The sequence below is a fragment of the Taeniopygia guttata genome, chromosome 2 (assembly GCF_048771995.1).
Source record: "Taeniopygia guttata chromosome 2, bTaeGut7.mat, whole genome shotgun sequence".
Classification (NCBI taxonomy): Eukaryota; Metazoa; Chordata; class Aves; order Passeriformes; family Estrildidae; genus Taeniopygia; species Taeniopygia guttata.
This window is the reverse complement of record NC_133026.1, coordinates 134,365,077-134,389,780: the sequence shown is the minus strand read 5'-3', so window position 1 is coordinate 134,389,780 and position 24,704 is coordinate 134,365,077. Positions and strand designations below refer to the sequence as shown.

Sequence of the window (24,704 nt, the reverse complement as noted above, 5' to 3'; positions counted from 1 at the left end):
CAGCTTGTGAAGCTTCTTTGGAGTGCAACTTGTTACTAGACGTGATCTCTAAAAAGTTAGACTAACCTGTTCTCACTGCAGCAGACATGGCCATCTGCCTCTCCCACACATCCACTGTATCCTCTCACAGCCTTGTTCACTCTTCTAATTGTTCTGCATAAACAGAGTAGGATACAATATAACATTTTCAAATGTCATGTTTACATGATAAAGGGTCAATTTTTGAAGACGCCTACTTCTTTCAGAGCTGTCATTTCCTGTTTCCCTCTTAAATGTGTGTCCTATATACTAAATAACTTACTAACCCTTTGTAATTTCTGCTCATTGTTCTCCTGAATGACAATGTCTGCCTGAACATAATATAGCCTGTCTTTCAAGCTACCCTAGATCTTCCCATAATTGCCTTCTAAATGTGCTTTGCTGTATTTTAGATATAAATAAGTGGCATGAGACAAATCTGTTATCCCAATTTGCTGTTTGTACTTTCCCCAGACAGTGGGAGCTGCATCGTGTTATTGTTTGTTTTCTTTCATACAGTTATTGTCTAGAATTTGAAAGAAAAACCTGTTTGTGATCAACAGGGATTTGATCCATTGTTACAGGATCTCTTTCTGATGCGGAGCTGGCAGTAGAGTTGGATAATTGCATTCTGAAATTAATATAAGCTCAAGGTATGCCCATCACAGATAGAGCTCATCTCAAAAATTGTACTTTTTGGATGGGTGACACTTATTTTAGACATTACCTGTTTTCTGTGCTTTATTTTATTAGAAGCTATGAGTTAAGTGAAGATTTTGGGTGAAAGTATATTACTATAATCTTATTTTCATTATTCCATATTTGTATATAATCAAGGTATGGGATATAAATTGTTGTCTTTGCTGCAGGTGGCTTTTGCTGCCTCGTGGTCAATCTGTTCACCAGGATCCAGAGTGCCTCACGACCCAGAGCTGCTCTGACTTCTGCTCCACCACCTACCAGTGTATGAGGTTATCCAGCCCCATGGAGACAACGTGAGTGGGGTACAAATGAAAAGATTAAGAAACCTATTACCTGGGATTCACAAAGTCAGCAAGATCTGACTGGAGAGGGAGCCCTCTGTCTTTAGGACTAATGGTAGAGCACTTATCTAAGAAATGAGAGACATGAATTGGGCTTTAGTCTAGCTCTAGGGAGTTTAGCTTTTCTGTATATCCTGATCCTCAGGAGACTGAGGTTTCTGTGCATTACCTTGAGGAAAAACAGCAGATCAAGTAATTCCACTCATCCTCTTGGGGCTGGGTTCAGGCACAAGTCGCTGACATCACCAGAAAAGCCAAGCAGTACCCATGGAGTACAGGAACCAGGTATGCTGATTGTAGTGACCAACGTGGCTTCTGGGCTCTGCCCCTACTGCCAAGATGTGGGGGGTTTTCTCCTTTTTTATTTGTTTGTTCATTTTGTTTAATGCTGTCCAATGTAAAATACATAAATAATCCTTGTAACAGGGACAAGGATTCTATGAATCCCCTCCCATTTAAGCACTGTAACTGCTGCTAGACTACTGGCACACTGCTCTTCCTTCAGCAAAAAAAGACTGCATTTTTCAGGATCTCATTCTCCTACAAGTGAAAAAGAATGTTGTTATATTGTCTGTCCATTGCTTCGGACAGCAAGACAAAAGGTTGTATTCAAGCAGTTATTAAAAAATTTAAATTGCAGTAGAATTATCTTGCTCAACATTTTATTAGAATAGCAACAAAAATCCATTACAAATTAATCCCCACAGTAGCATGCATCCAAGAATTACAAAATGCTTCTTTTGAACAAAAATTGTTCTACATTTATCAGTAGTACATTTCTCTGAATAATTTCCCACTATTTATAATAAATAAATAAACCACATGAAGTGACAGAATGAAACCAGAATTAATCTGGGTAAGTGAAAAAAAGACTCCCTCCAAACCAGTTGCTCTTACATAGTTACATAATTTGTTAGAATTCAAAAATTTCCAAGATTCAGCTCCCAGATTAATGAATTCAGGAGTCCAAATCACTTTGAGCCAATGCACTGGCATTTGCTGTATCACTGTATCTCAGGAGTAGTGAAAGAATCATGAGAAAATAAACTCTTACTGAAAAGAACAAAAGAGCAAAGAAACAATTCTATTTGAAGAAGATATAAAATATAGAAAGATAATATTCAAATTTCACTGCAATTTGTATCAAAAGAAACAACTTTTGCAACAAAAGAAACACACATAGCAAAGAAATTAATTCACTGTTGAAAGATCAATTTATCTTTTCACATTCTTGAAATAATGGGTTTTTTCCATGGTAACAGTGCTCAGATCTAGGGGTGTGAGTATGTGTGGTTTATTTTTTATTTATTTTTTCTAGAATAACTTTTTAAAAACAAACAAAATTATCAACTTCCAAAGTGACTGATCCAAGCTTTCACTGTGTAGCTGGGGGGGGTACTGCAGCAGCTCCTTCAGTCCATTTTCCAGATAATTGTTGTTGAAGTTATGCTAGTGAGATCTTTATCATTTGACTTGTGTCTTCCATTTCCACAGCAGCATCATAAACCCTTTTACAGCACACTGGATCTTCTCTGGTATATCCTTTATTCTGAACTCAGGGAGGTCATGTGATAATTTGAACCAAAGTGTGTTACAAATACACCTGACCGTTCTCAGCTGCACAATTTACCTTCACTGAAGGTTCTGAAATCTCAGCATTTCAGAAAGGAAGGAGCTCTCCAAGTCAGATGTGAAAGCAGCACCTCTTCTGTTACACTCTGAATAAACTTCTAAATAAAAGTCCAATAAGATTGCAATCCCTTACTGGAAAGGTGTTAAATAAGGATATAGGCATGGATTTCAATATTGCTACAAATCAGACATTTATTTCAGACTAAATGTTGCAAAGAACTTTGCTATCAACAAAATAAATATACAAAGTTATATCACTGCAGTCAGTAGTTGACATCCAGCCACTTTCACTTCTAGCAAAAAAACCTGATATAATTATCAATAAATTTAAACCCACATAATTAAAAAATACATTCTCACATATATAATTTACAACATCTGGGTACAAGAAAAAAGGTTGATTGCTGTTTTAAACAAAGGGCAAACACAGAAACAGTCACATCAGCATGATATCTGACAAAGTTTTGTAGTGTTAGTTGTATATCAGTATAAAATTAGCATGTATTTCACAACTAACATCTATAAAGATACAGTCACATCAAATTATCAGTTAAAATCACACCTTAGCTTAAATATGCAATTATAAATATTGTGGTTTTGCACACAATTTTGCAATCATAATAATTTCTGTTAGCACAAATACATATCAGAAAGAAATAATTTCATTTTTGTCCTTCCCAGTGATGGTGGATACAAAGTCACCTACATAGATTTTAACCCTTCATGAAGCATCACAAAGAATATGGGCTTAAATATCTCACTTGAGCATCTGGTGGATCAGAGACTGAGAAAGCAGATGGTTACTCTTTGAGCAAAAAGGCAAATAGATGAGAGAACTCACTTCTATAAAATCTGTAATTCAGCCTGTGCTCTGAAAACATTGAGATAAAAGTTTAAGTTTTACTGTTATTACACAAATACTGAGCTTAGTTTTTACCCAGCCAGTTGTGCTCCTCACCAGATTGTCAGGTTTCCATGGAATACCCTCTGTGCCTGCTGCTAGACCTGCACATCTTGCTTTTTAAGTGAAAAAAGCAACTAGTTCTAGCACCTCTTGAGAAATTCTGGAAAGCAGGGCCTCCTCTGAAAGCACTGAATAGATGCCCGGCTGGAAACAGCAAGGGGATTTCCAAGCACCAGCAGCCTCTGTCCCTGGGACTGGGAATCAGCTCCTAGCAGCTGGAAGCTGTCCTGGCTTCATCACAAGAGTTTGCAAAGTCAGACAAAGACTTTGCTCAGTCAGACACAGGAACGTGCCTTTACTTGGAATGACTCTTGGCTAAGCAACCATAAATTCCTGTGTAAGGTCCACAGATAATTTAATTTTTCTGTGACGTGTGCTTTGGAGGAAATGTTAAACAGGTTGTGGTATTTCTCCTTGACTTTCCCTTACCATAGCAATCTGCAGCTTTAAGCAAGTCCAGGCAGTAAAATGCTATAAAACTCCATATTTTCACATCAATCTCTACAAAGGAAAGGTTTGCCCCAAGTGTATGTCACAGCTACAGAATTGTATTTATGAGATTAATAGCTAGGTACTAATCTGAGAATACATTGGTAGCCTTCTCTCTGACTCTTGAGCCCTAGCCAACTTTCCTTTATTGGCTGACACATGACTTACTCTGTCATTTTAGTTCTTCCTTATTATTTTAAAAGGAGTCTGGACATTGCCCTTCCAGTCCTGTGGGGGTTCAGACATCTGCACAGAAATAGACCCCACTGCATGTGCCTGCCTGGTGGCCTGTGCTGCTTAGATAAACAACCTGGCAAGCTGGGAAATGCAGAGGATTTAGGGAAAATTGCAACACGGCTTGCATGGGTCCCGCTTCTGGCTCTGCTCCAGACAAAGCTCTGCCAGCTTTGAAATTTTGTCACACCTGCACTGCTGGTTAAAACCTTGCTGTTGGTCCCTCCCATGCCTTGCCATCACTCTGCCAAGCTGGAAAGTGCCTGTGGAGCTCTGCACAGGTAAAACTGGAGTTAAAGCAAGGATTCAGACAGAGCAGAATACAGACTGTTTGCAAAATCACAGAATCACGGAGTAAGATTGGAAGGGACAACAATTGGTCATCTGGTCCAACCTCCCTGGTCAAGCAGGGTCATCCCAGGGCACGTGGCACAGGACTGAGTCCAGATGGTTCTTGAATATGTCCAGTGAGGGAGACTCCACAACCTCTCTGGGCAATTCATTTACTTCCTCCTTGCCATGTAGAGAATGTTTAATAGAATCCTTTGGATGCATCTGACACAGGTTCATGGTTTTAGCATTTAAATCTGAGGCCTATCAGGCTATTTTTAGTTCTCTTTAAGTTTGCAAATATAGCTGAATATTAGGGAAAGGGGCTTGAATTAGGGAAGTAGCTGTGTAGGCAAAAGAATACTGGCTAGGAAAGCCTTACGATGCTGCCTCTTTCCCCCACACTGGGCGGGTTTGTGATTCTTGGGGATGGGCTGTGCAGGGCTGGGAGCTGGACTCGATGATCCTTCTGGGTCCCTTCTAAATCAGCCTATTCTGCAATTCTGTGAATCGGGTTTTTTACAGGTTTTAGAATGTCGTGTATAAAAGCTGTGCAAAATGTTCATGGCACACAGGAATACACAGGCACTTTCATGGGCTTCTGCAGCACAGAAGTGAGAAAATGTACTTCTACCAAGAACAAGAGCTGGTCTAGAGCAAAGCCAAAGCACGGCATGATATTTTGTCTGTAGCTACATTAGGGAGACTATGGCTCCAGGCTGCTTATCATGGGCCTGTGTGGGAAGAGCAGAGAAGGGGCTGTGCTGACAAGTAAAAATCCATGATGACTTTTCTTCTCACTACACTTTATGTCCTAAAGTATTCTAACAGATAAACTTTAAAAATATTAAACGTTTAAAAAGTGTCATTTTTCTCTGTATTCTCCTCTTTTCCCTAGATATTATTGATATTAAATCTCTAAACCCCTTCTAGTGCTCTTAGATACAATTGGTATTGAACCAAGATAAAAGGAGCTGTTAAAAGCCTGTTACATACTCTTCAATATCAGTCAATTTCCAACAGGATTCAGTAGTAGCTGAGACTTACATTTAAAGTGGTACATCTGTAAACCTGATTGCTGAAAAAAATAAGATATTTTGAATGCTTCTTACTGACTTTTTAATTTGTTTGTTCCCTGCTGCAAATTAATTGAATAGTCATCCTGTTTCATACTGCTCAAGATAAAAAAGAAACCAAAGAAAGGAAAGATTTTGTGCTTTTTGCCATCAGATACCTGTTTATTGAAGCATGCTGTGATGGCTGCAATGAGATTTGCACTGATGTGGGTTGAGGGAGTCACACTGGCAGGTAATTACTGCTATTAGCAATTTTGGCTGCTGTTGGAAGGTCCCCCAGGTACTGCCCAGTGCAGGTACACATTAGAGCAGCTCCTCTCCTCACCTCTCATCTTCACAGGAATTACCATCCCCTGCCCCACTCTGTGTCCATGGACATGTCCTGGCAAGCCTTGCTCATTCTGAGATCAGACCACTCTTTGGCCAGGCAATGGGAAGAAGGATTTAGGTATTCTGCTGGAGCCAATTCACCTGCCTAAAGTTAGGTTGTATTAAGTACTTCATTTAGTTAGCCTCAATAATATACTCTTTACTCCCCAAAATGCTGCATTTTCTTGTAGGGCACAGGCAGGTAGGTAAAGATTTATGGTAGCTTCTGCAATTCCGTGAGCAGAAACATCCTTAAAATTCATACAGTTGGTGGGAACGGAGCATCCAAACGTCTTATATGGCTGCACACTCAGAACAAGGTGGGCCTCAGGCCTGAAAATGAGGAGAAAAGAAGCAAACTGAGAAAAAAAATATTTTACACTCTCATAAAATCTGCAAAAACAAATGAAAACTAAGCCTCTGTAGATCATCTATATTTTTAAGATCTAATTGTATGGGTTCACAAACAGAATTTAGATAGTATTGTGTAAAAAAAGCATAATAAAAACAGTAATATGCATCATCAAGAGAAGTGGGTTAAAGAGATGTGCTACACACTACAGAATGAAAGTGCTGGTGTGTGGGAGAGCCCTCCTTAGCAGCAGCTGTGTGGTGGCACCGGGCTAGTTAACCCCAGCTGGAGTCAAGGGGGACAGCACAAGAAAATGCCCCATTGCCCTCCCTGAAGCCAGCCAGAGCGTGCCCAGAGGAATCACTGAGCTCAGACACCAACACCACCTTCCTGCCAGATGTGCACCTGAGGCACCACACCTGAGAACCACTTTCTGATGCTCCACTGCTCCACTGGAGCCCACTGCTCTTCAGAAAAGAAGGCTTAACCTGATGGTTTCTCCCCATCCTTCTGCATGTTTCAGATCCTCCAAGTCCGCCCACGCCTGGCACAGGCACTTTGAAAACAGAGCTTTCCAGAGCTGGGCAGCTGTGCCTGCCCGCCAGGCCCTGTCACTGCCAGCCTCTCCAGCCCTCTGCAGTGCTGCCCTGGCTGACAGCCACCCCAGCACAGCCCCATGCCCAGCAACGTGCTCTGCTCCTGGGGACCCACAGCACTGAAAGGTGTTAACTCTTACCTTGGATGACAAACACGTATCACCAATGGACAGTTTTGCAGAGGACAGGTAGGTATTGGTAATATCTTCTAGCTCAGTGCTGAAATGATCAGAATCCTTGATGACATTATAATTGAGGGCCATGCTGTAACTGGCAGGTTTCTTCTCCTGTTTCTGCTGGTAGTTGCACAGTTTCCTGAAGGCTGCTCTGAATTTCTGGGACATGAGATTATAAATTACAGGATTGATGGCACTATTTAAATAAATACAGATTCTGCAAAATAGCAGGAACCAGTTTTCTTGGAAGGGTCTGGAAAGAAAGGAATTGACAACAACCAGGGTGCGGTAGGGCATCCACAGGAATGCAAACAGGATCACAACCACGGCCAGCATCTTGGTAACCTGAGGGAACACAGAGAGAGACAGAAGGGGGGCACAGGGTCAGTACTCCCCTTGGAATGAACATGTGCATTCTTACCCTCTAGGGCCAAACCAAATCCCTGGACAGATCCTTCAGTGGGAATTTCTGATGAATATTTGATTCAGAAAGGTTTTTCTACAGTAGGAAGTGAAAAAACCTTGGCTTCAAATTCTTCCTAGTTTTTGTTAAATTACTCTTTCCAGATGATATCACAGTAAGCTAACTGTTGTAGACCTTAGAGATTTCCACTTCAAATGCTGGAAGGGGGTGTTGATTCAAATGGCAAAAAAGGATAGAGAGTAATTTTTTTTCCAACACATTAGATCTCTACCTTTAGACTAGTATAGCCTGTAGAGTAATAGAGCATGAGGCTTTTTTAGGTTATCTGGTTTAACAGTCAGCCTACAACAGTTTCCCAAAGCCAAAAATAAGGAAAAAAGGAGAACAATTAGATTCATTTATTTTCCCCAAATCCTCAATATTTAATTAGATCTTCATTATTTGATGTTTACTCTGAAAAGTCAAATAATGTTTACAGAGCCTGGGGAAAAAAGGATTGTCAGTCAAACTTGATTGTTATAAGAACTTTATTCTATTATGTAATTTTCTTTTGAAAAAAGAAAAGAGCAACCATTGGGAATACCCAGGATAGCTGAAATTAAGTGAACGAGAAATAATTTTAAAAAAATTAAACCCACTTGAAAACTAGTCTTTCTTTTATAAATAATTTAATTTTAGTGTAGACACTATTCAACAGTCTCTACATTAAAGAAAGTTTGAAAGCTATTAACAAAGAAAGTAGAAGGCACACAGAAATGTGACATGGGACAATATGTTGGTACAGCCTTCTGGAAGTCAGGAGATGACTTGGTTAACTGTGTGAATAGAAAGTACTGGCACACATTTTGATGAGCTACAACTGTTTCTTCTGATTGTAGATTTATAAGAGTTTCAATAGGAGATAACTCCACTAAGATCACTCACACATGCTAGTTTTAGAAGTGGGCTTTAGTTTGAAGTTGTGAGTATATAATTCTATTGTCTTCTGACCAGATAAGCTCATTTTATAGAATCCTGCCATCACATTGCCTCATGGATGTATTTTCTCCTATCTTTCTAGAAAGACACACTTTTAAGCCAATTTGTTTGGTTTGTTATAGGTATTACAATAAAGTATGTGATGAAAATCAAAGTTACTCTACAAATTGATATATCATTATCTATTTATTGGTCTTTAAATGTGCATATTCAAAGGCTGCAATTTTATCTTATAGTTCTTCCCTCACCCTTACTTTTGTTTTTTCTACAGCTGTGTTCAGTGGAAGTAAAAAATAAGACTGAGAAATGCTATCTCCTTTTTTGTCACTTGACTGATATATTTCATTATGACTTCTACACTGTTTCTTTTCTAATTTTCAGTGCACAGTTTTTGTAATAGACAGAATACAAACGTGAATGTTCCAGGTAACTCAAAGGATGATCTCTCTTTATCTCCACTTCTGAAAGGGCCATTCCTTTGAACATGGTGGCAAGGAGAGAGTTGACCCAGTACTGGCCCACTCTGGCTCTCATCCCTCCAGTTCAGCTGCAGTCTGTGCCTCCAAACTGAGCAAATCCATTCCGTGGAGAACAATCATCCACTGTAGGAAATAATCCACATTTAAAGGAAGAAAGCCACCATTTGTGGAGCCTGGGTGAACAACGGGACAGAGCCAGACCATACCAGATGTATTCCATCAGCTCAGGCACTCAGGGCATAGCAGCCTACACAGGCACCAGAGTACTTTGCTGCCAGAAGCTCAGCAGGACACTCCATTATGGTACCCACCAGGCATTGGCCATTTACATTTCTTTCAGGAAAAATTGCACAGAGGATCATTTGCAGTGTTGCAGCTATCAGCTTGAATCTGGACTAGAAGTAAATTATTCTTACTGTCAAGGAGGGTCATTAACATTGTACAGCAGTGAAAAAAACACTTTTACTCTTCAGTTGACTGTATCCCATACACTGCAAATATATATAGATATATGTACTGTCTGCAGTACATATCCTTCTAAAGCTGCCAAAAATAACAAAACTCCCACAAGGTCTCTGTTGCCTGTCAGAAATTCAGTTTCCTGATCCATCTGACTGGCTGTGGCTGTCTCTGAGACACACAACAAGGCCCTGAATTCAGGTAGTTATTTGCTCATTGCCTCTTTAAGCTGGCTCTGGAAGGGCTCTTCATGCTCAGCTACCTCAGACATGACCTGTGTGCAGTTTGAGGGGGTGCTCTGGCAAGAATGACTTAGCCCCAGCATGGGGGTTAAGTCACCCCACTGCAAGGTGAGGCACCACTTAGGGTTTTTGTCACAAAGTCACCTCAATTTGCTTTATAGGTGAACCCATTATCTAAATACATAACTGAGGCCAAAGCTCCATTCTTATCCACACCAAAAGTCATTATAGCTGAACATAAATCATTTAGAGGAAAGTTTGGTCCTCTTTGTTTAAGCAAAAAGCCATATCCTTTTTTAAATCACTTCATATGAAACAGAACTAAACATATATTGGGAAGAGGCTAATTATTTGACATTAGTGGAGTGCTAAGAGGACAAATTTTAAAAGAACATGATTTTTATTAACTGTAAGCATACAACAAAGCTCCCTGAAAGCAGCAGCACTACATTCTCAATTCACTGCTCAGGTGAAGGCAAGCATACACTGATTGATCTTTTCTTGTTGATGTGCACTGTATGTCCTATGCTCAGGGTACAAATTATTCTTAGTTAGGGAGATTGAACAATTTCAGCTTAGTCCAAATTTCAAGTGTAGTTTGAATGATAACAAAAAGAGCTTGAGATTGAATATGGTTCTGCCTGCATATAAACATTCTCCAAGCCCTATCTTTTTATTTCTGAGAATGTTCTAAAGAATATTTAAAACATATTTTACTAAACAGAGTCTCAATATTTTGATTCTGAACTAGTATCCTCTTTTTCCTTCCTGCTCCAAAAGCTTCTTATTCTAAGGAAGGGTTTTTATTAAACATTTTCACTATCTTGATACAAACAATTTAGTATTGCTTACTTCTCCTTTGAGTACTAATCTTTCTTACACTGATAGGTAAAAGCAATAGTCACTCTGGTGTTTTAAAGCCACGTAATAACATCTTTCTTCTTGTGCCTGGTTGTGTTCATTGCAACACACAGAGATTGCATATCCCAGTCCATGATTTCCTAATAAAAAAGAAGTTGTGCAATAAGGAGGAGAATTAAATAAATAAAGGGATTAAGGTCTTGATATACTAACACCACAAGTGAAACCAAGTGATAACATTGAGGATTTAATGTAAGCTGTGTAAAACTTATCTCGCACTGCAAGCTGGAATCTGTGCTTGCTGTGCTGTGAGAGAACAGAGGATTTCTCCGATGAGCAGGTCATGACTGCAGCACTGTCTAAGAGAGGACTTTCTCCAGAGGGCAATCTGCCTGTTATTACTGACCACAATAGCCATGATGACCTTAGATTATTTGATTGGACTAATCAACTAACTCTGTGAGATACACATAACATTAGGTGATCTGGATTCCAGCTCAAGTTTAAACCAACATGTTTGCTATGTAAGGCTGCATTTTATTTTTCTCAGTCACCTTGATATCTGAGGAAAGTAGGAATTCCTTTGGAGAAAGTATGAAACTCATATGCAAACATGTAATTCAATATTCATACTGTGAATGGAAAATAAAAAAAACCCTGTGATCTGTGGGCTGCAGGACCCACACTGAAACAGAGGAAAAGGGTGAGGAAGAAGGAGTGACAAAGGACCAACCTCTGCAACCTGGCTGCAGCACTCGCTGGCCCCACACTGCTGGTTTCTGAAGGGAAGGGACTGAGGGTAACTTGTGGCTACAACAACAGACAATAAATTGGCAATTTTAATTTTCCCAAAGTTGAGTCTGTACTGCCCATGACAATAAGTGATAATTTGTTTGCCTGTCCTTGCCTTGGATCATGAAGAATAAGAGCATTTCCCATTTTCTCTCCCATTCTCAGCTGGAGACAACCCCCCTACAGAAACATGCATATATTTAATTTCATAGAAATGTTCTTGGATAAATATGAGAACTGCTACAGAAGCAGGAAGTTCACACCACATTTTCAGACACCTTTTCTACATGCTGGATATTGTACACTTCTCAATCCTTGTAGTGCAAACACAGGTCCAGGAAGACACAGTTTCACATTTCAGCAGGACTCACTGTCAGACCAGACTGTATTGTCAGCTATACGTGTCCTTGTCAGATGGCAGGAAATTTTCCTTTTTGTGTCTTACTAACTGTTGAGATTCTAGGCTTTTTAAATATGTACTTGTTTTTTCTCTTGTTTTTCTTGTTTTTTACACCACTGCCTATCTTTTGCATGTTGCTATTGTACAAAAAGTATTACTAATTATGCCACACTGTCCTTGTTTTGCTTCCTGTGTTGTACTATATACAAATTTTAGCTTTACTTACAATGAAGCAGCTTTAAGCAAACAGGTTGCTTAGACTTTTAGAGAAAGTCTTGCTGTCTTTACAAGACATAAAAGATATCACATTATAATCTTCACTTTTTGTTTTCATGATATAACAGTGTCCATATTCATCAGTGTTCAGTGTAAAAGATTTGTCTGTTTTCAAGTGATACTATGCACATGTAATCAAGTATAAAGTGATATTAACTTGAAGAGCAGGTTATCTTCTTCTACTAATTCATGGACAAAGAAAAACAACATTACACACTTCCTGACTCTTAACTATTGGCAACATAATTAAATTTAACCTAGCCCTCATATTTCTGTTGTGTGTTTCCAAGCACAGCTCTAGTGCTCTCTGAGGGCTTGGTGCTCTAGAAGGCAAATCAGTTACCTTTTGAGGGTTTTGCCATCTCTGTGATAAGAGAACATGGTCCCTCTCATAAACAGTAGCAATTGAGGCAAAATAAGAAGAATATTCCCAGAGCCATCTGCAAAAGATGCACCCTGTGTTTCCCACCACTGCACCAGCTGTGCTACCTGTTGCACACCAGGTGGTTTACTGCAAACAGCCAGCAATTAATCTGCTATGTTCTACTGGTATTGTTACACATAGCAGCATACATATTCAATAATACAAAAAGAAGCTAGTCAAACCTATGGCTCAGTTTTGAGCCATCAGTACAAAAAATATTCTCTGAGAGACAGAGAAAACAAAGATATTTAGCATTTACAAAGCAATTTATATACAGACTTCCTTAAACAGACTTTTCACAGGAGAGTTAGAGACAGGAAAATTTACAGCTTGAGTGCATTTGCTAAGTGACAGAGTGCCTTAGCTGGGATTCAACCTCAAGTGTCCCAAACTCCCAGGATAGTTCCTTCCTTTCAAATCTCAAAAATAAGTCAAGAGTCACTTTGTATATCTGACAAGATTACTAACAAGCTGTAATGTAATGAAATTATAGTTAAAAATGTTTCCATCATGTCTGACACTTTCTAATTGCTTTCTGATATAGGAAATAAAATACTGTTTCTTTTTTTTTTTTTTTTTTTTTTTTTGTCCTTGCAGTAGGTAATAATGTACAAGCAAGGAAAAAATATGTATTTTTATGTATATGTGTATCACTGATTTTAAACTTGACTACTTAGAAAAAAGGAAGAATATATTTTACCTCTTTCCACAGCTGCAGACAAGTGAGCTTTAAAACAAGTTGTTTAAGTTTCAGAAAGCCATTTCAAGTAGTTGTTCCTACCTGCCTTCGAGAAGCAATAGTGCTATTGAAACTCCTGCTAGTCATCTTGGAATTCATAGGCTTGCTTTGGTGAGCCACATCATTCCTCCAGGTCTTAGAGTTTTCTTTTGGGTCTGAAGGGATGGGGTTCAGGAACAGTATTCTAGCAATCAGGCCATAGAGAACAGTTGCCAATACCATTGGCACAACATAAAATATACCAAAGTCCATCATGTAGATAGGAGAGTAATAACTCCTGGAGACCTTGTAGCCACAGGACACCACAGTAGTCTCTTTGTAGGCTACTGTATTAAGGTCTAGCAAGAAAAACCAGAGCATACAGTATATGGAGGTGAAAGCCCAAACAAAAACAATGATCTTTTTGGCTCTTGAAAAAGTGCATAGGAATTGAGCTTTGATTGGGTGGCAGATGGCTATGTACCTCTCGATGGTGAAGGCAGCAATGGAGAAAGAAGAAGCGTTGATGCCCAGGTACTGGAGATAGGTGATGCAGAGACACCCGACGTAGCCGTACACCCAGGATCTGTACAGGCTCTCTGTGATATTGGGCAGTCCTGCAGCCACAAGCACCATGAGATCTGCCACAGCCAGACTCACCAGATAGCAGTTAGTGGGAGTCCTCATGTGCTTGGTTCTGAGGACCACCAAAACTACCATGACGTTGCCCACGATGCCCAGCCCGCAGATGAGGAGGACCAAGAGGATGGTAACCACTTGGTATTCAGCTGTAATGATCTCCTGGCTTGATAGTGGCAGCCCAGTCTGGTTCTGCTCGTCTCCTGTGCCATTCTCCATCTTCACCAGCCTGCTGCTGCTTCTGCCGAGCACTCGAACTCAGCACCGGCTCTCCATGGTCCCCTGCAAAAGGATCGCTGGAGCAGAGTGTGGGTGAACTGCAGCCCCCAGAATTTGTTCTCCACGTAGTCACAGTCCCATTCCTGTACCGCCCTCCACTCCCCCTAAGGCACCTGGACTTTCAGTCTCTGTAAAGTCAGCTATCAGATGGGTTAATCCTCAAAGGCCCCGGCTGACTTGCCCAGGCTAAAAGGCTGTTTTCTCACAGCTGGTTTGAGGCATTCACGGACACCCAGCCCGCAGAGGTGGGAGATTCCTGCCTGCAGCGGCAGGGGAAGCGGAGCCCATGCCCTGCCCTGCCCTGCCCTGCCAGCTGCTGAGCGCCGCCCGGGCTCGGCTCAGCCCATGCCCATGCCCATGCCCATGCCCATCCCTATGCCCATCCCCATCCCGCTCCCGCAGCGCCGCTCGCCAGGAGGAGCCGCCGCGCTCCGAGGGTGGAGACAGAGCAGCAGGTGAAACGAGCCGGATTCGTGAAGTTTTTCTGCTTCGCGCCGCTCTCCCTCTCTGCTCTCAGGCAGCTATCGTGACAGCATCGATCGTATTGATCCACGCTGGCAAACAGAGGAGAGCTGACTGGCAATAAAATTGCACTGGTTTTTAAAATTCTGACTGCCGCCATGCCATTGTGAAGGTAAGGGCGATTTACACTCGCCTCCTGCTTTGCAAGGAGCTGTGACAGTCCCTTCGGGGCATTACAGAAACAAATACATCCCAGCTTTTGAAAACAGCAGGAAAAAGTGTAGGGGTCTTTTTTACTTAATAGAAAGTTCTGTTCAAAATCTCTATCTCTACTGCTGTCATCACTCCTGAGTCCTTTCAACTCTTTTGAATTGCAGCAGAGCAACAATAAAATGATCACAACACAAATTGCTTCTTAACGAGATCAGTCACACACGTGCACACAGTGTCACTAATCCACCACTCTTTCCTCAATGTAGAGTCTCCTCTGGTTGAATAAACTCCACGGTCTGTCAGGTTATGTCAAACCACAGATAAACCAAAGACTGGTGGAAAAAACTGTTTTGAGCTGTGCAGATGAAACCCTACCAGTTCAGCAGCCCAGCTACACCTGGAGACTGCACTTTCCTGTCTCACTTGGTATTTAAATGCCTTAGTGAGAGAAATAATAAACCCTTCTGTAAGGCTCTGTTAAAGTGCCCTTGTCAACTCCCAATCACAGTCCCTCAACTCACCTTTCTCCTTATGTTCGTGTATTAAAAGTTTGAAGAGCAAATTTGTCTTAAAATCACTTATTTTTCTGCATTTAGAGCAATTGTTTTTGCTCTTTGCTCAGGAAAGGTTCAAGAAAATAAAATGTTGCACAACTGAGGAAAGGCATCTTGGATTTGAAAACAGCTGAAAATCAGACTCAAACAATTCCAGAGGTTTGAAGCCACTCAGTTAAGTTTTCCAGTAATTTTTTTCAATTTGCCTTTTCACAGTCCTGTTGTGATCACATTTTATCTGTAGATCCAAAAATATCTAATGAAGTAAGGCAAATTTGATTTTTCCTGTTTAATAGATTAAGAAACAAAGGCAAAAAGAATGAGATTGTTTTGCCAATGGTCTTTCAGTTACCTGGAGAAAAATGCAGCTTGTTGATTACTTGACCAAGAGTGTATCAGCAGAAACATATTATCTTGATTTTCCTTCATATCATCTGCAGATCCTGTTATTTTAGACACAGCTGAAAGAGGAAGAAGGTCAGTGCTACTGTAATGCCTGGGTGTAATAAAAAATATTCCTTCTAGCCCCTCTACACTCCACAACATTTTGTCCTTCAAAATGTACAGATTTTCCCCTAGGAATCCATGCTTTTAAAGCTGTGGGACCATAGTAGGGGTAGCCCCTGATGTTCAAGCCCATAGCATAAAATGCACCACGAGGGAGCCCAGGACTGAGAGATCACAGACAGTCAGCACTCAGGGACCCAGCAGGGATCAAATCCAGCCAAGCACTGAATCAGATTCAAACCAGGAAAAGAAGTGAGATAGCTCTTGTGGATAAACTCCTCAATCCTCAGGGACCTCAGATGAATTAAAAACTTTTGGCACCTCCACAGAATGATTTCTCTTTAAGGGGTGACTGATGCTTCTGCCACGCCGTCACACAATGAATTCTTGCTGCTCCTGTTTCTGTGTATCCTGCTAGCTTATGTAGGCAACGTGTGTGTTGTAATCTGGCCTAAGGATCAGCACATCTGAGAGCAGGTAAGTGTTTGCAGTGCAGGAACTGCAGAGAAGCTGTGGAGTGTTTAAAAGGCCAGGGCTTTGAAATGAATATTGGAGCTCTGGAAGATGTGCAAGACAAGTATTATCTGATGCTTGCCTCATTCTTCTGCATCTGCTTCTGGTCTGTATCAGAAAGAGGATTGTCTATCTTGTCTTGGTCTCTTTTTATGACTTTTTATCATGTGTTGCATTCTGGTAGTGAAAAAGTTGTAGAGTTGTCACTGTGTGGCTATAAGGAAGTCACTTTACAGTAGGCATTCAGAGGATTTTATCAAAATCAATATTTTAAGTATTTTATCAAAAAGTATTTGATGAAAATACTATCAGTATTAACATACTGAAACATTAACATACCAGTATTAGCATAAGGAAACATTTCCCTTTTCTTTTCATAAAATATTTCCACAACCTACAATATTTCTGTAAAACCTGCAGTAATTGCAGAAGGAATTTCAAGACCGGAAATATATCTTCTGTGTAATTAGAGTATCTAGCGCTGTGCATTTCACTGAAACATCATATAATACACTTTGCCTGATACATTCAAATTATCCTTTCAGCATGATTACCTGTCAGAGATCAGATACTGAATGTGGGAATCAGTAAAAGACCAATCTTTTCTCCCAGCTGATGCTGTGTTAATGCAATTCTCAAAATACAATGGCTAGTTTCAAAAGTAGCTCAGCATGAATACATGCAGGCCCAGCAGCTGTGCCAGGGAAATTTTGAAAGTAGGTGGTCCAGAGACTGCTGTGCAACTTTTACTGCATATTTGTTACTCCATTTTATGCCTGTACTTTTTGGTCCAGCATCAGTTGACATTGAATGTAAAAATGAGGACAGACACAATGTGCAAGTCAGTAACAGCAAGCAGAAAAACAAGCCCCAGAAATGTGCTCACTTTTGCCAATGCACCTCTTTTAGTACAACTGTTGGGGCAGGAAGGAGAGGGGAAGGCATGTTGACACCACCTGTTCTAGATGCACATAGCCAACAATATCCTTGTCCAAATTGTTTTCCCATTTGTCTCAATTGAAATGTGTCTCTGCTCACTTGAGTTACAACTAACCCACAACAGACTGTCTGATAACATTAAGTGCACACTGAGGTGGAACAGTGAATCATTATAAACAGTTTATTCCACTTATTATAAATTATTCCTAATTTTGTTTCTCTAACTCAAATAATTTCCCCAGTGGGCCTATTCTGTTTTGATAAACAACTCAAAAAAAAAAAAAAAAAAAAAGAAAAGCAGTTTCAGAATCTATTACCTCCTGTACTCAGGGTCCATAAAAAAATCTCAGCTAAGTTGGATTCTTTACTCTGTGTCCACCTCTGATGGAGCATGGAGCACAGAGCACTTACTGCTGTACAAGTATTTCCAAGGCTGCATTTTTTTTGAGAACAGAAGCCATCATTGGTAATTGCTTTATTATCATCCAGAGGCTGGTTTTTAAAGTTCGTAACTAGCTACTGGCACGATCAGCTCCAAATGCATTTGGGAGATTTACACTTGACATGGTTAAATACTGTGGTCAGCTAGAATTTATTGTCCTACACCTGCTGTGCTATGTAGCTGTGTTTTTGTGATGATGCAGTGAGCCCATGGATAAGTGTTTGGTTTGTGAGAGAAACCTGCACTTGGCAAAACCTTTTGTAAGTAAAGATTGTGAGGGAACCAAACATATCTTCTGTGAGATAAATCTCATTACCCAAGGCAGGGATCCTTCTTGCTGACTTATTTTTTGTTGCCTGTCAATGGAGAGCACTGAACTACTGCTGAAAGCCTGGGTGGGTTTTCCAGACAAGCCTAAGTGGTTTAGGACTTATGATGAGGTGGAGATCATAACTGTGTCTGACAAATGATGTTTGATTTAAGGGCTTTTAATCTTTGCAAGAGTCTAAATCGTGTTTCAAAGGTGAGGAGTTTTGCATCTTTCTTTTCTTCTTTATCTTGGACTGGTATTGGCTCAAGACAAGTGATAAGGAATCTTTAATTTACTTGTTCTGAAAAAACAGTTGCCACAAAAAGTATGGAAAATGGATTTAAGCAATCAGCTGGCTCACATGGGAAATTTGGTTTATCTTTTGCCTGTCAACAAGATCACTGGATACTGTGGTTTGTTGAGACAGGTCTGGGATCATGTGGCAAAGGAGACTGGAAGAACTTTAAGAGGGCTGCTCTTTTTTTTCACTGATTTCTATCAACTTGGGTGGAGATAAAGTGTACAAGAGTCCTATGAAGGAGCAGGAAATTTGCCAGCATAAATATAGAAAGATGTCCCAAAACAAAAATTAAAACTAGGTGAGGAAAACTGCTTTTATGGGTTTTTTTAATCGCTTAATTATTTGCATTCCCTTCAACTTTGTTTCTTAAGGGACTATCAGCTAAGCCATAATTATCACTGAAAGGTGATCTGAAGAAAGAGGAGGTGCAGTTCAGTAGGGAAAAACACAAAGTGGTACACTGGCAGGAGCAAGCAAGTACCCCCTTCTGTAGAAGCTGTTTATCTGACCCCTAGCCATGCAACCATCGGTACAAAGGTTGATGAGAAGCTGATGTGAAACCAAACTTTTCATCCAAAGTCTTTCAGCAGAAAGCTGAGGATTCTCCTTCCTAGCTTATATCATGTCTTTCCATCCTTTAAACACAAATGTTAAAGCTATATGATAATGCATAATTTCAGAGAAGAAAATGTATATGGTCAAAGTCTGCTTTATGCATCTATTTCATATATGTACTTAGGGTTAAAATTGTTGCCCCTGTTTTTAAAAAACACCAGAGGAAGTCTTCTGTGATTATGGACAAAATTAAGATTATCATTCCAAATTCTTAATAAAAATAAAATTATTTTAAAATTATGCTGGAATCTCATTCTTTAAGGTTCAGATTCTATAAGTGCACTATGTTGTAGGCATTAACACCAATTGTCTATACAAGAGATCCAATATTTGAAACAAATTAAAAACATAACTGCCTAAAAGGTCAAAGCAGAGCTCTTGTCTTTGGTGGTTATGAGTTTTAGGTCTCACAGATCCCATAGTTCTTCTTGAAGGACAGAACTTCCTAGTTCCTATGTAAAACCAATTTTCTCTCATCTGTTTGTGTCTCTAGAGAGCCTCAAGACAGGAGAATAAATACGAATTCTACCATGACCTTAAACAGCTTTTTCATAAAGAATGTAGTTGCTTGTCTATTGTTCTAGGGGATAAAGTAATGAATGATAGGACAGAATTTCATGATATTCATTTAAATTTGTAGTAGAAAGGTTTGTCATAGTTCAGCACAATGCCACCTTTTTATACTTAGGAAAAAAAGCAACACAAGGATATTAATTCACTCATTAAGATACTATATTTTTGATAATGTTATTGCAAATTCTTCCTAGCTGTGAAAATTACTCATCTCACCTGAGTACCTTGATCACCAACAGGCAATTTGGCATACATGATTTTCAGTGGGTTCAGCATGATAATTTGGGAGCTGAGATGGAGGTTGGCTCACTTGGCATTGCAAAGCAATTGACAGCTAAGCACTTTTTTTCCTTGATTAATTAATAACTCAACAAAATCTTAGAAAAAAAGTAATAGAAAAGGAGTGTCAGGGACAGCAACTCTTAGCTCATGCATTATTAGGATAAGTCCTGACCAGGCGCAGTCCAATAGCCCCACCATAGCTCTCCAAGCATGGAGGGAGAACTTCAGATCAGTTTGAGCCTTCTGGGCCCAGACCCCTAATTGATGTACAGCTTGGTTACTTCTCCCTAACCAGCAATGAAAAGCTGAATAACACCAAGCAGCATGGAAGCCTCTGGTGTCTGACTAACCAGGTGTGCTCAGCTATTCGCTGTTGATCCCTATATCCATGGCAGCAGATGTGAGATCCCCATGTGGAAGATGGGAGTTGTTATCCCAGCAGTGACTTTACTGGAGCATGGCAAAAAGTCTTAGGGAAGGTTTCTGTCAGTCTGAGATGGCTGGTTATGGTGGCTGGTTGTTTGAGTACAACCTGGGGCAGGCTGAAAGCTGTTTGTTCAAATGTAAGAATACAGTATGCTGTTGTACATCCTTGGCTCCATGTTGTGTGATTTATTCTACAAAGGCAGTGGAAAATTGGTTTATACCCCGATTCCTTGCACACACCACTTCCATCAGTAAATGGAGGCATTGCTGGAAGGACACAGAACTACTGCTATGGCTGAGTAAAATGATCTCTAGGAATGTTTAGTGTAGAAGCAAATAGAACCAGGATGACTGGTTCCAATTTTTTTTTCAACCTAATAAAGTACTTTTGTTGGGAAGAAAAAAAAAATCAGCAGTTGCATATTGTAATTTCATAATGTTGAAAAAATTTTAGTAATTCAGAAAAGAATCATGTTCCACAGTTGAAAATGTAAATCTATTTGTTCATAACATCTGAGCTTCATAAAAGTTTTGAAAACGGCTGTTTTTATTTCACTTCAGTTAATCTTTCTGGGCATGTTTGCTCTTTAATGGTAACAGTGAATCTCAAAATCATTTACCCATTTAGATTTAAAAGTAGAGCAAACAGTAGAATTGGAAATTCAGTAGAGTAGAACCAGTGAGTGAGTGGTTGTTAGAATTAGGATGAGTCCATGGCAAAAGATGCAGGAATGCCTTCTCTTGGGTCCGTACCAAATCAGAATCTAGCTGGCTGATTTTCATACTGGTATGAGAAAGGAGTGAGGTTTGTGCCTCTTCTGCTCCTTTGTTCAACCTCAGTAGTTCTCAGAGGCTTTAATGGACTTCTGACACATTTGACAGACAGACTATCAATCTCAAATAAATTAAGCCTGGCAAATATTACCAGTACGTACGTAAAGGACAGAAGGTTTCAGATGTGTCTGGAATGGAGTAAGTTGAGAACAAGGGCGTTAGGAAAAAAATACAGGGAAAAACCATTACATATACCATAAAACATAGGAGAAACTTGGATCAGAATTCATGGCTCATTAGATACCAGAGAGTTTAATCAAAAGATGCATTTCTGTAAAGAGACAGCTACTTTTTTCTGTTGCTCTGACAATTGCTCCCTCGCTTTTGTAATTGTAGGTTTGATAAAATTGATGAGACGTGCAATCTTAAGGGCAATGCAGTGATTTATCTGTGTGAAACAGCTAATTAAAACCACCACAATGATATCAGAGGATCAGAGGAAAAAATTGACTGAAGTTATTAATTAGAGATGAGCACATAGGTCTGAATCAAAACCTACTCAAGCAGTAACTCTGTGTGATAAAGGCAAAAAATTGCTCTTTCCTTCCTGGAGGTTTGATTTTGTTCACTTTTAATCTTTTATTGCTTAGAATGCAGCAGGGCAAAAAATGGCAAGTTTGGTCCTTTTGGACTTCATTCACTTCTGCTGTAATTGTATTGGGAATGAGCAGTGAACATGTAGCTAACATATGAAAATAGCTTTAATTCATTGTATTACACCATGGCTATAATAATGTCTTTTATACAAAAGAAATATCTTCATTAGGAGAATGCAAGACCAAATTTTTTTTATTAATTGGATATATTTCTACAGATTATTATGGAATTAATAATTAAGAGTTGATGCATTAATTTACCAGACTGTAAAACCATGTTTTTGTTAATGGATAGTATAGCTTGAAAGACAATTTCCTAGCACACACAGCTCTTTCCCTCTGCTCCCCCCTTCTCTTATCCTTCTCTCCCCATAAACCCCTTTATGGCTGTGTGTGCTACAACACACAATTCCATGAGGTTTTCCCCCTTGCCCTTATCTCCATAGGCCTGTTACATTTTGTGGACATGTTTCATAATTACCTTAGCAGGCAGGATCAGAGGCTGCACTGTCAGAGACAGGTTCACAGCTGGAGAACTCTCATTCTCCTGCAGCTGCTCTCAGCTCAGCAGGCTGGAGCAGAAAGGGAGAAGTCTGTCGTGGTTTCACCCCACACCCACTCCATCAGCCCCTGATGTGACACGGTGGGAGCTGTAACAGGCACATGCGGTTCTCACCTCTTCGGTTGCAAAGCTGAAGTCAGTGAAAACAGCTGGCAAAAATACCTGCTGAGCTGACTTCAGCCTGGTATCACCCCCTGTGGAGGTTTAGCTGACTACAGTGCTCTACCTTTATTCCCAAAGTGATCAATTGCACAGTGGGGTGTTAGTAGCTCAGGTGTAGCTTAAACCCATCAACGCGGGAGGTAAATCCAGGGCAGCCAAACATTTCAAATGGGACAGAAAGTGAAGAAGGGCTGAACCAGAGCTCAGTCACTGAAATGAATGAGCATCAGTGCAATCCCTAGCAGCTATTCCAGTAATTTTATAATGAATGGAGATTTCAGAGTTCAGTGGAGCTGCTCCTCATTAGTTTCTTGTTACCTATCAGTTTTATCTTCAAGGTGAACTGCCAGACTCAGATGTCTTGTGTTAGTAATGAACTGTTACCATAAAAATTTGTTAGAACCACAGGCTAAAATCAACTCTCAATAAATACAAACAGGGTGGTAATACTTGCATACTGTTCATGTTTGACCAGTGAGAGTCCCAGACTGCAAGGCTAGATGCATTCCCTTTGCCATCTGTATGGCAGCTGTCTTCTCTTCAGTGGGCAGTTTTCCTTATCTCTCCTCTCTCAGGGGAGACACCTGCTGATAATGGGCTATTGAATGTCACTGCGTGACTGATAAGAACTGTAACATCCCATTGTGAGATGCTCCGCCCTGAGGGAGGAGCCAAACATTTCTACCTGGATAGAATCTTGAGTTCTGGAACACCAGCATGGCTTTTTCTGCACTGGATTTCCCAGAGGAAGAGTGGCCTCTTCCACTGCATCTTCAGAGGAAGACTACACCCTTTTCTACAGGATTACTGCTCCAACAGAACCACACCTGACACTCCAGGAGTACTGCAGCCATAATTCCCAATTGGACTGCTGCCAACACCCTGACTAACAGGGTGTCAGGTTGTATTCTGACTCTGTAAGTGTTTTTTTGGTTCACTGCATTGTTTATTTTATCTTTTTATTTTCTTTCCTAATAAAGAACTGTTGTTTCTGCTCCCATATTTTTGCCTGACAGCCCCCATAATTTCTAATCTATAACAATTAATATTTTCCATTTCAGGAGAGGCTCCTGCCTTCCTTAGCAGACACCTGTCTTTCCAGACCAAGACAATGAGGTCATAAGAGCATGTAAGCAGCACTTCCTACTGTTTTCCAGTATCTTGGGAGAATAAATGGCTTTATTGAGAAAAAGCTACCATCAAGAACAGGTTCAGAAGGTATGACATACCACAGAAGGGATGCTTCACACTGCAGATTGCTGCTTCACGTGTGGAGTCTAAAAGGGTAAATGCTGTTTCTGAGGACAGAGAGAAAAATGAAAGTGGAATAAAACAAGGAAGCTGGACACGGTGGGGACAGTGCCGGACACAGCCTCAGCTGTCCTACGGGTGCAGCCCAGAGGTGCCCACCCCTCCCCTGGCTCCCCCACCAATTTTTTATGTAATTGCTAAGGAGCAGTTAAGTTGCAGCTTGGTGACAAGGCTTGGTCATTTTTAAAAACCACATTCTACCTTAGCAAGACAGTTAAGTGATATCCCCGTTCACACACACACACAGAAGATGCAAGGACCATGGAAAATGACATTCAACAAGAATGTCAAAACCACAAAACCACAAAATGTGAACTATAGTTCATATAAACAAGGAGTTCAAGCCCAGAGCTTAAACTAAACAAGGACAAAATATGTCTCAGAATAAGCACTGCTAAAAGAAGGTGAGAATTTGTGACTCTTGGCCCCAACATTCATTGCTTGAACAGCTAACCTTGAGGTGAAGCAGCAGCAAGAATGTTGAGGTAAAGTGTGAGTTGTATATATTTATGTCTTCATAAATATTTATGTCACTCCAAGAAACAAAGCTCTTTTAGCCAATTTCAAAGAAGCTCTTCTGAATCGTATAATCACTTCGTGCTCACAAAACTGGACAACACAAAGACACAAGTTCTAAAACATTTTTTTTTTCTTTAGCATGGATTAAAATAGTATTTTTTTCCATGTTGCCACATGTTCAGTTTTTCAACCAGCTTGTTAATTGCCATGGCCATTTGCAACCACAGAAGTTGTTGATCTTCCTTTGCATTTTCCACCACTGCCAAGGTTATTAAGGAAAAAGATATAGTCCTTCAGTTCACTGTAATACTTTTTGATGGAACTAGCTCATCA

The 24,704-nt window shown here is 40.1% G+C and overlaps 1 protein-coding gene across 1 annotated transcript; it reads right to left on the bottom strand.

Moving 5' to 3' along the window:
• Positions 1-1,715: 1,715 nt before the first annotated feature.
• TRHR (thyrotropin releasing hormone receptor) lies at positions 1,716-14,706 on the bottom strand. Its single transcript, XM_002199138.6, has 3 exons — positions 13,396-14,706; positions 7,244-7,624; positions 1,716-6,488 (listed from the first exon to the last, which is right to left on the bottom strand). The coding sequence occupies exons 1-3, from the start codon at positions 14,188-14,190 to the stop codon at positions 6,483-6,485; spliced, it is 1,182 nt and encodes a 393-aa protein (XP_002199174.3). The 5' UTR covers positions 14,191-14,706; the 3' UTR covers positions 1,716-6,482.
• Positions 14,707-24,704: the final 9,998 nt, after the last annotated feature.